Source organism: Chiloscyllium punctatum, chromosome 37 (assembly GCF_047496795.1).
Source record: "Chiloscyllium punctatum isolate Juve2018m chromosome 37, sChiPun1.3, whole genome shotgun sequence".
In the NCBI taxonomy this organism is placed as follows: Eukaryota; Metazoa; Chordata; class Chondrichthyes; order Orectolobiformes; family Hemiscylliidae; genus Chiloscyllium; species Chiloscyllium punctatum.
The window spans coordinates 40,139,139-40,153,474 of record NC_092775.1 but is presented as its reverse complement, the minus strand read 5'-3'; the positions used below and the strand labels follow the sequence as shown (position 1 = coordinate 40,153,474).

At 38.5% G+C, this 14,336-nt stretch overlaps 1 protein-coding gene across 1 annotated transcript in view; it reads right to left on the bottom strand.

Moving 5' to 3' along the window:
- Nucleotides 1–481: 481 nt before the first annotated feature.
- The window catches only part of cse1l (CSE1 chromosome segregation 1-like (yeast)), a 47,726-nt gene continuing 33,871 nt past the window's right edge, over nt 482–14,336 (bottom strand). Inside the window, exons 19-25 of the mRNA XM_072556630.1 lie at nt 13,545–13,753; nt 10,179–10,276; nt 10,002–10,087; nt 9,633–9,714; nt 6,221–6,367; nt 4,940–5,171; nt 482–2,536 (exon numbers count right to left, since the gene is read on the bottom strand). Coding sequence (XP_072412731.1) covers nt 2,447–2,536; nt 4,940–5,171; nt 6,221–6,367; nt 9,633–9,714; nt 10,002–10,087; nt 10,179–10,276; nt 13,545–13,753 — 944 coding nt within the window. The 3' untranslated portion in view covers nt 482–2,446. The remainder of the gene's footprint in view (nt 2,537–4,939; nt 5,172–6,220; nt 6,368–9,632; nt 9,715–10,001; nt 10,088–10,178; nt 10,277–13,544; nt 13,754–14,336) is intronic.

The following is a 14,336-nucleotide window of genomic DNA, read 5'->3' as shown; positions in this document are numbered from 1 at the left end:
ACCCCAATGGAAGAATTCGTCATTTTTCTAAGTTTATTAAAATCTGACCAAGCTTCACATGAAATCACAAGTCATCTTTAAGAAATCTTATCCTTAAATTTTAAGAGAATGTTTAAACCTCTTTACTGTTCATTTGCTCAAATTCTAGTTGACAGAATATTTTACAGCTGATTTTGCTTCTGGCAGAATTGAAAGCGCAAAGGCCAACCTTTGCTTTCTCTTTGCTAGAAACATGTGAGGTGACTTTATTTTTCCTTAAGATTTATACTTCACAAAACAGTGCTGTAAAATCATATGCTGACACATTATATTCGGTTTCTAATGTATGTCATGATCCTTCAGTCAGTCTTTGAACAAGATTCGATCCTTTTATCTGAAAGTAAATTTTAATCTCCAACTATCACTTCTAGGGAGCCATCCTCAGCTATCAAAGTTAGAGGGCCTCCAAGTCTATTCACGAAGAATACACTTGAGACTAGAATGCTTTGATGGAGAATATTTATTGTTTTAACAGAGGTTACATTTTCACTCAAAACAACCCTGCCCTAGTAATGGCTAGCTCTTTACAAACACATCTAAATACAATCTAAGTCCAAATCAATACCAAACACCCATTTACCTTATTACCTTCAACTACAAGTTATTTAAAGATCCATCAACAGAACTTATTTGATACAAACAAATTTGTATATTCAGCATTCAGGAGATCCAGGTTCAAGTCCCACCTGCTCCAAAGTTGTGTCGTAACAGGTCTAAACAATTGATTAAATGTATCTAAATATTCAGCATCTCTTACCGCTGATTATGTCTTTGAATCTGGAGGTTCAAGTAGTTAATAGACGAACCAAGTAAGTTTGAAAGTAAGGTATATGAATTTCTGCAGAATTAGTAACCGAGGTGAATGTTTTTAGTTTGGATGATTCTATTTTCACAAACTTTCAATGTTCTATTGGCTAAAATATTTCAATGAAAGGATAATGTTTCAAACACTCAGCTATTTCAAGTACTGTTTACGATTAAACTGAATATATTTCCAGTGAATATATCAGAAATTGGTAAAACGTGGAAAATATTGGCAAAAATACTGACAATTAAGATAATCAAGAATGTAACACACAAGGCAATAGGTACAAACAGAATACTATAAATAGTTCTGTTTTGTTTCAACTGCTTCTTTCATGATTTTTATCCTACTTTTACATGGTTATTCCATAAAAGAGAATTATTCCGATTTGAATCAGCTTTTCTCACATTTTCAAAGATTCTTCAAGAGGCTTTATTACAGTAAACAGAAATGTTTTTTGAACAACAGCCAAGTACACTTAGTGTGCCTACAATTTTGGTAGGTGCATGGAACAAAATTGTTGTCATTGACTAATCATAGTAATCAATTTCATGTCAATTATTCTACAACAGACCCACACGAGGAAAACGTGTCTTGGACAGCTTTGGGTAACACACATCAACACTTGCCTGGTGCCTCCCATTTTATCTTACATACCTGGTAATTTCTTAAATTTATTCACATACTCTCTCCTGTTACTTTTGGAAAGAAATCTAATTGGAATTTGAGTAAATCAATGAAGGATCTGTTCAACAGATTGACTGCATGAAATATTGTTTCTGTACTTTACTTTTTTGAGTGGTGTCCTTCAACTGTACTATTCTTGACACAATATTACTTGCCATTGACCTACACAATCTACATCAGTATAATCACCTTTCAATCTTCTCTTTTTTCAGTGAGAAAATACCCACCCTATGCAATAACTTATCATCTAAACCTCCGATCCTGGTACACATGTATCTGAAATCCTTAACTATAAGTGAATATCTTTGCACCTCACACGATCATGAAGAGTAGGAGAATGTTGATTTGCCGTAACAGTATTGGTCAGTTTACAAAAAGATGGAAGGCGGCTTTCAAACCCTTAACTCCAACAACAAAGCAGAGGCCTGTAACAGGAAGGCACTATATGAGGCATAATGCTTACAAACCTGCATTCTACCATTTTGTGACACACTGTGCAATCGAGACATTGGTCATTAGCTTGCTGTTCACAACTGGGAAACTAGGAACTGTTGCCCATAAAATATGAAATGGGGTAAAACGATAGAAGCAAGTGCCAAGTTTTTAGTATTTTCCATTTTATTTTACACCAGAGTAACTGTACACGGCAATGCATCTGTGGGTGCTTTATTAATTCAGGTTTTGCAGTTAGAATAAGAAAACATAAATAAAAGGCAGAAGGTGGATAGAAAGAGATCACAAGCAATAAGCCTACACAGGACCAAACTGATTTGGATAGAAGTCATCATAATCATTGCGAGCCAGTACTACTCCTCCAGGTTTATTCCTACTGCAAACACAATCAAATGATGTTCACTGTGCAAGCACACATGGCAAAAAGCCTTTAAAGAATGTCTTTAGTCAACCACAACAGGTTCACACCAGCTGCACACTTGCAGCCTGAAGATAACTTTGCAGATATTGTAAAGCCTCTGCATTCAAACTTGTGCTGATCATAGACGGCACCTATGGGAGAAAAGTATGACATTAAGAGTTTTATAATTAAACTAAATAACAAAATCAATTTCAGTTGCTGTACCTTATAAATTCACATGATTTCTTGTACTCAGGATCAAAATCTCATCTTTATTTTGGCCTGTTTATATATTTTCTATCTCAGGAATCAATTCCATTAACATTGTTTCAACAAATGACAGCATTTTCTACACTAAATAACAATAAAGATTAAAGTCATTTCTTAAATTGAGCTTAATGAATTACTTTTTTGACTTGAAGCGGTATGCTATTACAGCACCTGATCCCAACTACCCAAGCGCACACTGTGCTTTCAAACTGGAAGCTTTGTGGTCTCTCATCCTCTGTTGACTGGTAATATATCAGGCTAGTGAAATGACCAATAGCCCAGTGACACGGTAGCTCAACGGTTAGCATTGCTGCCTTATAACACCAGAGCCCTGGGTTTGATTCCCGCTTTGTGGAGTTTGCACATTTTCCCCATGTCTGCATGGGTTTCCTCCCACAATCCAAAAATGTGCAGGCAAGGTAAATTGGCCATGCTAAATTGCCCATAGTGTTAGGTGCATTAGTCAAAGTTAAATATAGGGTAGTGGAATGGGTCTGGGTGAGTTACTCTTTGGAGGGTTGGTGTGGACTTGTTGGGCCGAAGGGCCTGTTTCCATACTGTAGGGAATCTAACCTAATCCAGAGACATAATTCTCAAATTTGAACTCCTGCTTAACTTTGGTCTTCATTTTCCCTAACGCTCAACATTATTCCTTTGATTTCAGTCAGAACAATGAGAACAGAACTGTGCTATGGTCTCTTGTACACAGCATTACACTTCATTTCGAGAAGTCAATTCAGTTTAACAAGATTAAAAATGTTTGCTCAGAGTAATCAATAAGGTCAAGTTAAAACTAATTCTAATTTAATACAGATTATTCATCTGCCTTTTAGTAAAGTGTGAAGCCAGAAAATTTAAGTCAGTTATTAGCTTGCAATAATAATTGAGCATATCCAAAGAATTGAAACATATAATTTCTTCATAGTTCTTACCTAACATTATATAGCCATATGCTCACTGAATAGTAGTATCTATCATCCTGTTAAAAGTTTAAATTCATTAAGTAAAACTGAAAAGGACAACTATTTTACAAATAACCTTCTTACATAAATACAGCAATGCATGCGTAGGCATTGAATTCATTCAGTGTGTTGGTGAGGTTCAAACTCTAATCTTTCATCAAGTTGGTCATTTCCAGACAGGTTAGTTATGCTAATCATCTGGGATGCAGTTTGATGCTCGGTCATAGAGTCAGAATTGTACAGCATTAAAACAAACCTTTCGACCCAATTCCGCCATGCCGACCAGAAACCCTAAATTAATCTAGTTCCATTAGCCATTTTAGCCCATATTCCTCTAAACCCTTCATATTCATATGCCCATCCAGATGCCTTTTAAATGTTGTAATTGTACCAGCCTCCACCACTTGCTCTCGCAGCTCGTTCCATACATACATGTCTGCATGAAAAAGTTGCCCCTTTGATCTTGAATCTATGCCTTCTAGTTTTGGACTCCCCTATTCTCGGAAAAAGATCTTGTCTATTCACCCCATCCATGCCCTTCATGATTTTATAAGCCTCGATTAGGTCATCCCTCAGCTTCTGACAATCCAGGGAAAACAGCCCCAGCCTATTGAGCCTCTCCCTTTAGCTCAACCCCTCAAACCCTGGCAACATCCTTGTAAATCTTTTCTGAACCCGTTTCAAGTTTCACAACATCTTTCTCATAGCATGAAGACCAAAACTGAAAAGATATTCCAAAAATGGCCTTACAGCTGTAACATGACCTTCCAACTCCTATACTCAATGCAGTTACCAATGAAGGCAAATCTACCAAACACCACCTTCAGTACCCTGTCTCCCTGTGACTCTACTTTCCAGGAACTGTGAACCTGCAACCCAGGGTCTCTTTGTATGGCAACACTCTCCAGGACCCTAACATTAAGTGTATAAGCTTTATGTGCCTTACTAAAGTGTAAAATCTCACATTTATCTGAAGTGAACTCCATATGGCACTCCTTGGCGCATCTGATCAAGGTTTTTTTGTACCAATATAACCTTTCTCACTGTCCAATACATCACTAATTTTGGTGTTATCTGCAACCTTATTAACCATTCCTGCTATATTCACATGTGAATCATTTATATAAATGACAAAATGGTGGAATGCTCTCTTTGGTTAAAACAAAGTGGTGAGGTCCATTCACACCCAATATCTTTGAAACCATCTCATGGCTTTGCTGCCACAGAAGGACAATAAAAGCCTCTTTCATATTTTGGAAAAGCATTGTCCTTTTGAAATTGATTTTACGCATGTTTTCCTTAATGTACAGTTCTACTACCTACCCTGCCTGGACATGCCGTAGACAGCTTGTGAAGGGACTGGGCCAGATGAACTCTTGGATTGCTCACTGTTGCACCAATGGGATCGTGTTCCTTTTTTCCTGCAAATGCTAGCTGGGAGAAAGCTGTTTGATAACCTGGTGCATCTTCAATATCAATGAAATGTTCATCATCAGGAATGCTATCATCTTCAGGCAATTCAAATAATCCAATAAGAGCCTGGAGCAAAGGTGTCCTGTTCCCAGAGGATGAATTGGTAGAACAAACAGTTAATGCTTGATTAAAACATTTATTGAGAATTATCAAATGAGTTCAACAGCCATTATTATCAGAACCTTGCAAGGAAGATTCTTTGAATAAAAAGGGAATGGATGTAAGATACTAGTATATTTCTTCGTCTTGTACCCCCAACGCCCCACAACATTCCAAGTGTTGGAGAGTTACAACAAAAATGTTTGCACTTTACCATTCAATTGGATTTGGCATTAGATAAAACAAGGTTGCAAAGATTGCTAGTCAATCAAAATCTCAGCCACTTGAGATTGGTCCAGTCTTGATCATACAGCATTAATTAGGACAGATGCACGGATACAATCTAAAGTGGATATTAATTCTAAAATAGAAATTAGTTGGCAATTAAAGACCTTTTTTAGTTCTAGTATTTCCAATTACACCATTTTATCAGAAATCAATGCATAAAGAAAATGCATCAATTTAACTGGTGGGATTTCTTGTGAGTCATCTAGTTAAGAACTTGTTGCATTACCCATCTCTTTCCAACTTAATCAACTGCCAAATAATAAACATACAGGCTACTTAATTCACATGTCAGGAGCATGATGGAATACTCTCCAATTGGCTGTCTGCAACCTGTACCACCAAATTGTATAAGGACAGCAGATGCACAGAATACCTGCAAGATTCCCTCTCAAGCCACACAGCACCTTGGGTCAAAATTCTGGAACGCTCCAACAGCGCTGTGGATGTTCCTATACCAGAAGGACAGCAATAGCTCAAAAAGATGGCTCATCAACACTTTCGCAAAGGCAATTTGGCATTAAGATCAAATTCTGGCTTTGCCAGCAATTTTCACATTTCCTGGAAGAATGTTTCTTTTTAAAAATCATGTAAGGGACACTTCAGTTTCAAGACCACCACGAAGACTATCGCAACTGTGAAGGAGCCTAGGTCCAAACTTACTCTGCTCCCTTAAGTGTTGTAGAGACTGTGGATTCTAAACAAAAAACATAAGCTCTCATTTCGTAAAAAGACCTGTCAACTTACCACAGCTTAGTATAATCGGTGTCCATCATTGAAGGGCATTCTGTTAGGATCTTTGTAATTCCCACTGCACAAATTTTTTTCTCAATCTGTCCAGACACCTTCTGTACTTCTGGAATAACAATTTTCTCCAAAACCATACCGAACATTCTGCAACAAAACAATTGCATGTCAATTAAGTATAAAATATACACAAGGAAGATGGGTCTGCTAGCAAGGTCTGCTTTTATAAGCGACCCATAAATGTCTCGAGAGTGGTGGTGAGCTATCTTGTTTGAACTGCTGCTACCTGAGTACTGAAGTCAATTTGAGATATTTAAATCCAGGATGCTGACTCAACAGTGATAGATTGCCAAAAGAAAATGATCTGTGACTTTTCAGTGATGGAATACCCAACTGTCTGCTGGCATCTTTTTACATGATGCAGTTGCAGGTTTGAAAGTGATGTTCAACTACTTATGTACTGTTAGAGCTCTAGTCACACAGGCAAGTGAGAAGTACTTCACATTTCTGAATTAAGCCTTATAGAATGCAGAAAAGCTTTGAAGAGTCAGGAGATGCATTCACTGCAGAATACCCAGTCATACTCTTGAAGCCATAATATGGTTAAGCTTCTAGTCAATGATGAAAATGAAAATATTTTTAATGGGGAACACAATGACGATACTGCCAAGTAGCCAAACTCTTATTGGAGACAGTTACTACCAAGCACTTTTGTGGTGCAAATTAACTTGCTACTTAAGCCAGTATGTCTAATTCTCATTGCATGGGAGCAAGAACTATTTTATTAACTAACAAGTTACAACTGGAATTGAACACTTTGCAACTATCAACAAACATTCAAAGTGACATCCTGATCAATGGAAAGACATCAATACAGCAGCTGAACAGAGTTTACATAGGAAACTGCCATTAGGTCCAACAATACAACCATCTTCCTTGGTTCTTGATAGGATTCTAGCCAGGAGATATTTTTCCTGAATTTCAGTGATTTCAAATACAGTAGGGCTCTTTGATAGTCACCCTCACCTCTGGAATTCAGCTCTTTTGTCTATACTTTGGGCCAATGCTGAAATGAAATCTGGAGCCAAATGACCCTGGTGAAACTGAAACTGAGCATCAGTGATTATGTTATTGTTGAGTGGCACCAGGTATGACCATCAATGACTCCTTCCATAACTTGGCTAGTGAATCAGAGTAGGCTATGGGCAGTAATTGAAACAATTGGATTTTAGATTAGATTAGATTAGTTACAGTGTGGAAACAGGCCCTTCGGCCCAACAAGTCCACACCGCCCCGCCGAAGCGCAACCCACCCATACCCCTACATCTACCCCTTACCTAACACTACGGGCAATTTAGCATGGCCAATTTACCTGACCTGCACATCTTTGGAGTGTGGGAGGAAACCGGAGTACCCGGAGGAAACCCACGCAGACACGGGGAGAATGTGCAAACTCCACACAGAGAGTTGCCTGAGGCGGGAGTTGAACCCAGGTCTCTGGCGCTGTGAGGCAGCAGTGCTAACCACTGTGCCACCATGCCACCCACAATTTATCTTTCTTATTAGTGCAGAGAACTAATTGGAAGTAGGAAGGAGAGAAACACACAGACGTGTTGAACTAAATGGTCTTGCTTTTGTGCTTTAATATTTTACGATTAAAATGGATGATAACACATGGAGTACTGATCAAAAATAAAAATAAACTAATTCTTAGGGGTGGTAAGCAATAATCTTGGGAAAACATTCTCTTGAGATTAAATAAACTGAATGCAGAATGGAATGGCAAACAACTATAGGTGGTCTCTGGAAGCTACTAACTGACAGACTCAGCTTTTCTCTATGTTTTTCCTATTGGGCACTAATACATGAACTTGTTTTGACTTATAGTAACTGCTACGCCCTTTCTTGGTTGCAATAAGCAAAAGGTGAAAGGCTATAAACCATGTCAATTTTACTGTGGGAAAAAAAGGACCTTGTAATGTGGCAATTGTGAAGCAAAGGCAAACAAGGCTAAGGGAGGACGGATTAGGGATAGTCAACATGGTTTTGTGCGTGGGAAATCATGTCTCACAAACGTGAGTGAGTTTTTTGAGGAAGTAACAAAGAGGATTGATGAGGGCAGAGCGGTAGATATGATCTATATGGACTTCAGTAAGGCACTCAACAAGGTTCCCCATGGGAGACTAATTAGCAAGGTTAGATCTCACAGAATACAGGGAGAACTAGCCATTTGGATACAGAACTGGCTCAAAAGGTAGAAGACAGAGGGTGATTGTGGAGGGTTTTTTTCAGACTGGAGGCCTGTGACCAGTGGAGTGTCACAAGGTCCTCTACTTTTTGTCATTTACCAGCATAAGAGGTACAGTTAGTAAGTTTGCAGATGACACCAAAATTGGAGGTGTAGTGGACAGTGAAGAAGGTTACCTCAGATTACAACGGGATCTTGGCCAGATGAGCCAATGGCCTGAGAAGTGACAGATGGAGTTTAATTCAGATAAATGCGAGGTGCTGCATTTTGGGAACGTAAGTCTTAGCAGGACTTATACATTTGATGGTAAGGTCCTAGGGAATGTTGCTGAACAAAGAGACCTTGGGAGTGCAGGTTCATAGCTCCTTGAAAGTTGAGTCGCAGGGAGGGAAATAGGATAGTGAAGGCAGCATTTGGTATGCTTTCCTTTATTGGTCAGAGTATTGAGTACAGGAGTTGGGAAGTCAAGTTGCTGCTGTACAGAACATTGGTTAGGCCACTGTTGGAATATTGCGTGCAATTTTGGTTTTCTTCCTATTGGAAAGATATTGTGAAACTTGAAAGGGTTCAGAAAAGATTCACAAGGATGTTGCCAGGGTTGGAGGATTTGAGCTATAGGGAGAGGCTGAACAGGCTGGGCTGTTTTCCCTGGAGTGTTGGAGGTTGAGGGGTGACCTTATAGAGGTTTACAAAATTATGAGGGGTATGGATAGGGTAAATAGACAGTCTTTTCCCTGGGGTCGGGGGGTCCAGAACTAGAGGGCATAGGTTTACGCTAAGAGGGGAAAGATATAAAAGAGACCTAAGAGACAACTTTTCCACGCAGAGGGTGGCACGAGTATGGAATGAGCTGCTAGAGGAAGTGGTGGAGGCTGGTACAATTGCAACAATTAAGAGGCATTTGGATGGGTATATGAATAGGAAGGGTTTGGAGGGATATGGGCCAGGTGCTGGCAGGTAGGACTAGATTGGGTTGGGATATCTAGTCAGCATGGACGTTGGGCCGAAGGGTCTGTTTCCATCTCTATGACTCTATGTGAGGGTGGATAAGCATTTCTACGAAGGTCAAAAGGAACATACAGCAGCTGCTTCATGCACCAGCTACAACAAGAAAAATATTTGAAGTGCATTTTATATCTCATATTTAAGCAGCAATATACCTACTTTGGCTGTATACTGTCAAAGATTTCTTGCAATGCTATTGCTCCATATTTCACAGCGTAAAGGTTAACAAACACCAAGAAACCTAAGGTACAAAACAAAACAAGTTCAGGCAATCAATAAACTGAGATGATCCCCCTCAAAACACACCAACATTAGCATACTGGAGAACCAATAAACAGTGTTAGTAGCAATAATACATTTAGTCTCTCAGTTTCCCATTTGGGAATTGTCTGATCCCAACCATGAAATCACCTAGCTGCAAGAACAAAGAGTGGCTTGTCACTTTGTTCAACAGAGGAAGAAAAGCATCAAATCATTTTGGAAAAGTTTAATGACGGACTCATTTAGAAAGGGAAAAAAAAAACTTACTTTTGACAAACTTGGTTGTTTTTGAATTCTGAAGTCTCTGGAAAAGTAAAATGAAGATCTGCTTCCGATATTGATGCATGGCATCACTGACAGATGGAAAATACAAGAACAATCCATGAGCACAGTTTCTTCAATTACAGATTCCCAAAACGCTGCACAAAATAGATCTGTACTTACGGTGGCATGTGTTCAATTATGCTGTTCAGCAGGTAGAAGCCCTGATGGTCATTGGCTTTAGATGCAATTAGTTTTTGGAAGACTCCAAGCAATCCTGGCTATGAGGAGGATAAAAACAAAGCAAGTCAAGAAAATTCAATCTACACCTAAACGCTTATAGTCATAGTGTCATTCAGCACAGAAATAGACCCTTTGGTCCAACCAGTGCACGCTGACCATGTTCCTAAACTAGTCCCACCTGCCGGCGCTTAACTCATATTCCTCCAAACCTTTTCTTTTGATGAACTTATTCAAATGTCTTCAAACACTGAAAGCTGTACCTTCATCCACCACTTTCCCTGGCAGTTCATTACACATCAACCACTGTGTATAATAAAAGTTGCCCCATGTCCTTTATAACTTTTTTTGCTCTCAACTTAAAAATATGCACCCTTTTTTTGAATTCCCCCACCCAAGGGAAACGACCCTGGTCATTCAGCTTATCTATGCCCCTTATGATTTTATACACCGCAATAAAGGTGACCCCTCAATCTCCCATGTTTCAGTGAAAAAAAATCCCAGTCTTTTGGTCTATTTTCATGTCTCAAAACTTTCCATTCCCAGCTATATCCTGGTAGATATTTTTTGAACCTTCTCCAGTTTAATAACACAGTCCTCCTATAACAGGGCAACCAGAACTGCAGACAGTACTCCAGGAGAGGCCTCAATGTCCTGTACAACATGACATCCCAACTCATATACTGATATGTCTGTACAACGAAGGCAATCGAAGTACCAGCCAAAAATCCTGCTTACTACTAGGTACCAATATTGGGAATGGATAATGTAGGTGTCCAGGTGCAATCCATCATTTCAACTCTTCATTCTTAGTTTGACCACCTCAGCACTGCTGTTTTCCCTGACTGTCAGCTTGTCGTGTAATACCTCAGACGTGATCATTTTAATATTCTCAAGTCGAGTCAAGAATTTATGAAATGCTTGCATTTCTCCCTTAGTTTCAAAATGACCAAATACTCAAATTTTATGATTTTATCTGATGTGGGTCTACCTAAAACAAACTAAGCAATTCACAATCTTCCATTTGGTCAATACATGATTCCGCCAATGTAGTTTGGATATCAGTAATTATTACTAAAAGAGGCATTCTAAAAGCATTATTCTTTTTTTTAAACCAACAATAAATGCACAAATTGCTTTTAGAACTGTTTTACATAAATTCTGAACTTGCTTGCTAAACTGCAATTTCACTACCAGTGTTTAAATAATTAAAGCTGGTCATTTGGTGGTACAGAATTTGGGAAATGTTTTGAAAAAGAGACATTTTGTCAATGCTTTTCATCTTGCACTCATCAGGTCAGTTCTCAAGAATACCAGGAAAGGGGAAATTAACATTTAACCTCTGTGAGAAGTGCTGAATGGTTGGTAAATGGACTAAAAACGGTAGAGGGATGAAACCAATGTTCACTAGATTACTAGGAATCATGACCTGAAAACCTGGGATGAAGGGACTGTTCAACAAGAAGAGATTGAGTCGACTAAGTCTATGTTCCCCTGAAGAATGAGATGTGATGTCAATGAAACAGAAAATTCTGAGGTGCTTAACTGGGAAGGTCCTGGGGGTCTAGAACTTGTGTACATCTCAGACTAATTATTTAGGACTGAGATGAAAAGATGGCCAGCATTTATTGCCCATCACCAACTGTCATTGAGAAGACAGCAGTGAATTGCTTTCTTGCAATGCTATTGTCCATTTGTTTCCGGTAGACCCACATTGTCAATAAGGTGAGAGTTTCAGGATTTTTACTCAGCAATACTGAAGTAACAATGATATATTTCCAAGTCAAGCTGGTGAATATCTTGCAGGGGAAATTGCAGGTGATGGTATTCTCATGCATTTGCTGCCTTTGTCCTTCCAGGAGGTAATGGCTATGGGTTTGGAAACTGCTGTTGAAGGAGCTTTGGTAAATTTCTGCAGTGTAACTGGCAAATGCCACACACTTTTGTAATTGAGTGCTGGTGGAGAAGACAGTGAAGGTTCATCAATGTGGTGCAAATTAAATGGGCATTCTTGTCCTGGATGGTGTCAAACCTCTTGAACATTAGTGGAGCTGCACTAATTCAAGTTGAAAGTTTTCCATCACCCTCCTGACTATGAGCAATGTGGTGTGGAAGACCATCATGATGATTTTGTATAATGGAGCAGACTCAAAGGTCAAACGGTTTGCTTCTGCCCCTATTTCTTGCAACCTTATCATAAGTCATGAGTATATATTTAAAACTGCAATAGAATTATAAATTACATGAAGCTGTTAGAAAGAAATAATGCACATCCCAAAGGGCATAGAAAATAAACAAAATCTTCATGTCTGTGCAAGTGCAGTGCATTAGGGTGGGGAGGAAAGAGAAGGGATTGGAAGCTGAAAACAAAACAAACATGGAATACTGCACAGTAGTTTTGATATAAAATTTCCACTTGGCAGTTATTATCAATATTGAAAACTTCTCAATCTTGAACAGAAACAAAGGGTGGAACAAATGTATTTTAACCGGAGTGCTAGCGTAGTATGTTTATGCTTTCTTCAAAATTGTCAAAATAAATTAAGTAATATTCAAATCAAAATGTAGTAAATCTAATTTTGTTCAAATGATAATTTTCTCGAGAAGATGCCAGAATAGTATTAAAATCCTGATGCCATGATTTTATTACTGAAGGAAGTATTGGCAACCACATAAATTATTTCTCAAATGTCTCAATAACTGAAATAAACAACATATAAAATGGGGTACATTGAATACAATGCGGTCGTGTAATATTATGGCACAGGATTGGAAAGAGAAAAAAGGTTGGGCTGATATTCTGCAATTCTGTACTAACTACTAAACATCAAAGCAAAAGGATTTCCAAAAAAAACAAACACTTTTCCATGAAGTAGCATTTGCTGCCTTGTTAAAAGGGGATAGTAGTTAAAAAGCAAAAAGATGATTTACAATACAGCAGATTCATTTAGCAGTAGCATCCAGATCCTCATGTATTTCAAACAGTTATGAAAAAACAGCATAGGCTTACTGACAACTCTGGCACGAGTGTAAAAGTTATGACATTAAAATGACAGTGTATAACACTCATTTGATTTTCGTACTTATTGCAATTTCACACCTCTGCTGGAGTTGAGACTTCAATCTTAGGCTACAGATGTTTATGGATCCCTAAAACGTTCAAAATGATTGTACACTTCAATGTGACATTTTTGATTCTACTCAGTCTCAATTGCTTCCTAAATCAGATAAACAGTGATGAAATAATGGTAATATTTGAAAATAATTTTAAGAGTTACAATATTTACACTTTAAATGATTTGCACGTACAATTTTATCAGCTGCAGTTGTAGAAATGGAATTCGCTCCTTTCTCCAGAAAAGCCTGAAGTAATCTGACAAGAGGTGGAATGTTCCCTACACGTTCCCAGAGCAGTGGCTGTAACAGGTGTGGGAAGAGAGCCATGTAACACGGAGAAATATCGGCACTGTATATCTCTAGGAGCAGTGACATCACTTGAAACACATAAGGAAGAAATTCTAAAGTGTAGAAAACAGAAAGACAAAGACCAACATCAGTACCGAGGTTTGTAAGAACCTGACATTTAATTTGGTTGAAAATTTTCTCGAATGCCTCAATGACTATTCGGATGCGACTCAGATCAGTAAACAAAATCCGATGAAAACCATGTGTCCCCATCTGTCTGCCTCAACCACTTTTGCGAGTGCCACAAATAGGAAGGAAAACTTTTTACTAAATAAGCCTAGCACCTATTTTACAACTTTGGTTGAAACCTTTAAAGGAGTAATGGATGAAATGTGCATGCCAATCTGACTTTCTCCAAGTGTACAGAGACCTTCGAGGTGTTTCCTAATTGGAGGGACATGTATTTGTTTTGCAGCCAAGATATGCAGAAAGGAAACACTAATTAGACTATCATAATCTCCTGGCTTACGGTCAGCTTCTTTTCTTCAATGCCCTTTCACAACACTCAACCTGCATTCCACCTGACCTCACAGGCACTATCTGCCAAACAGATGCTTTAGCTCAACAGACCAAGATGCAGAATGCTTCATTGCAACTTGCCACTTTTAACTCCAAAATATTTGGAAGGCATATTAC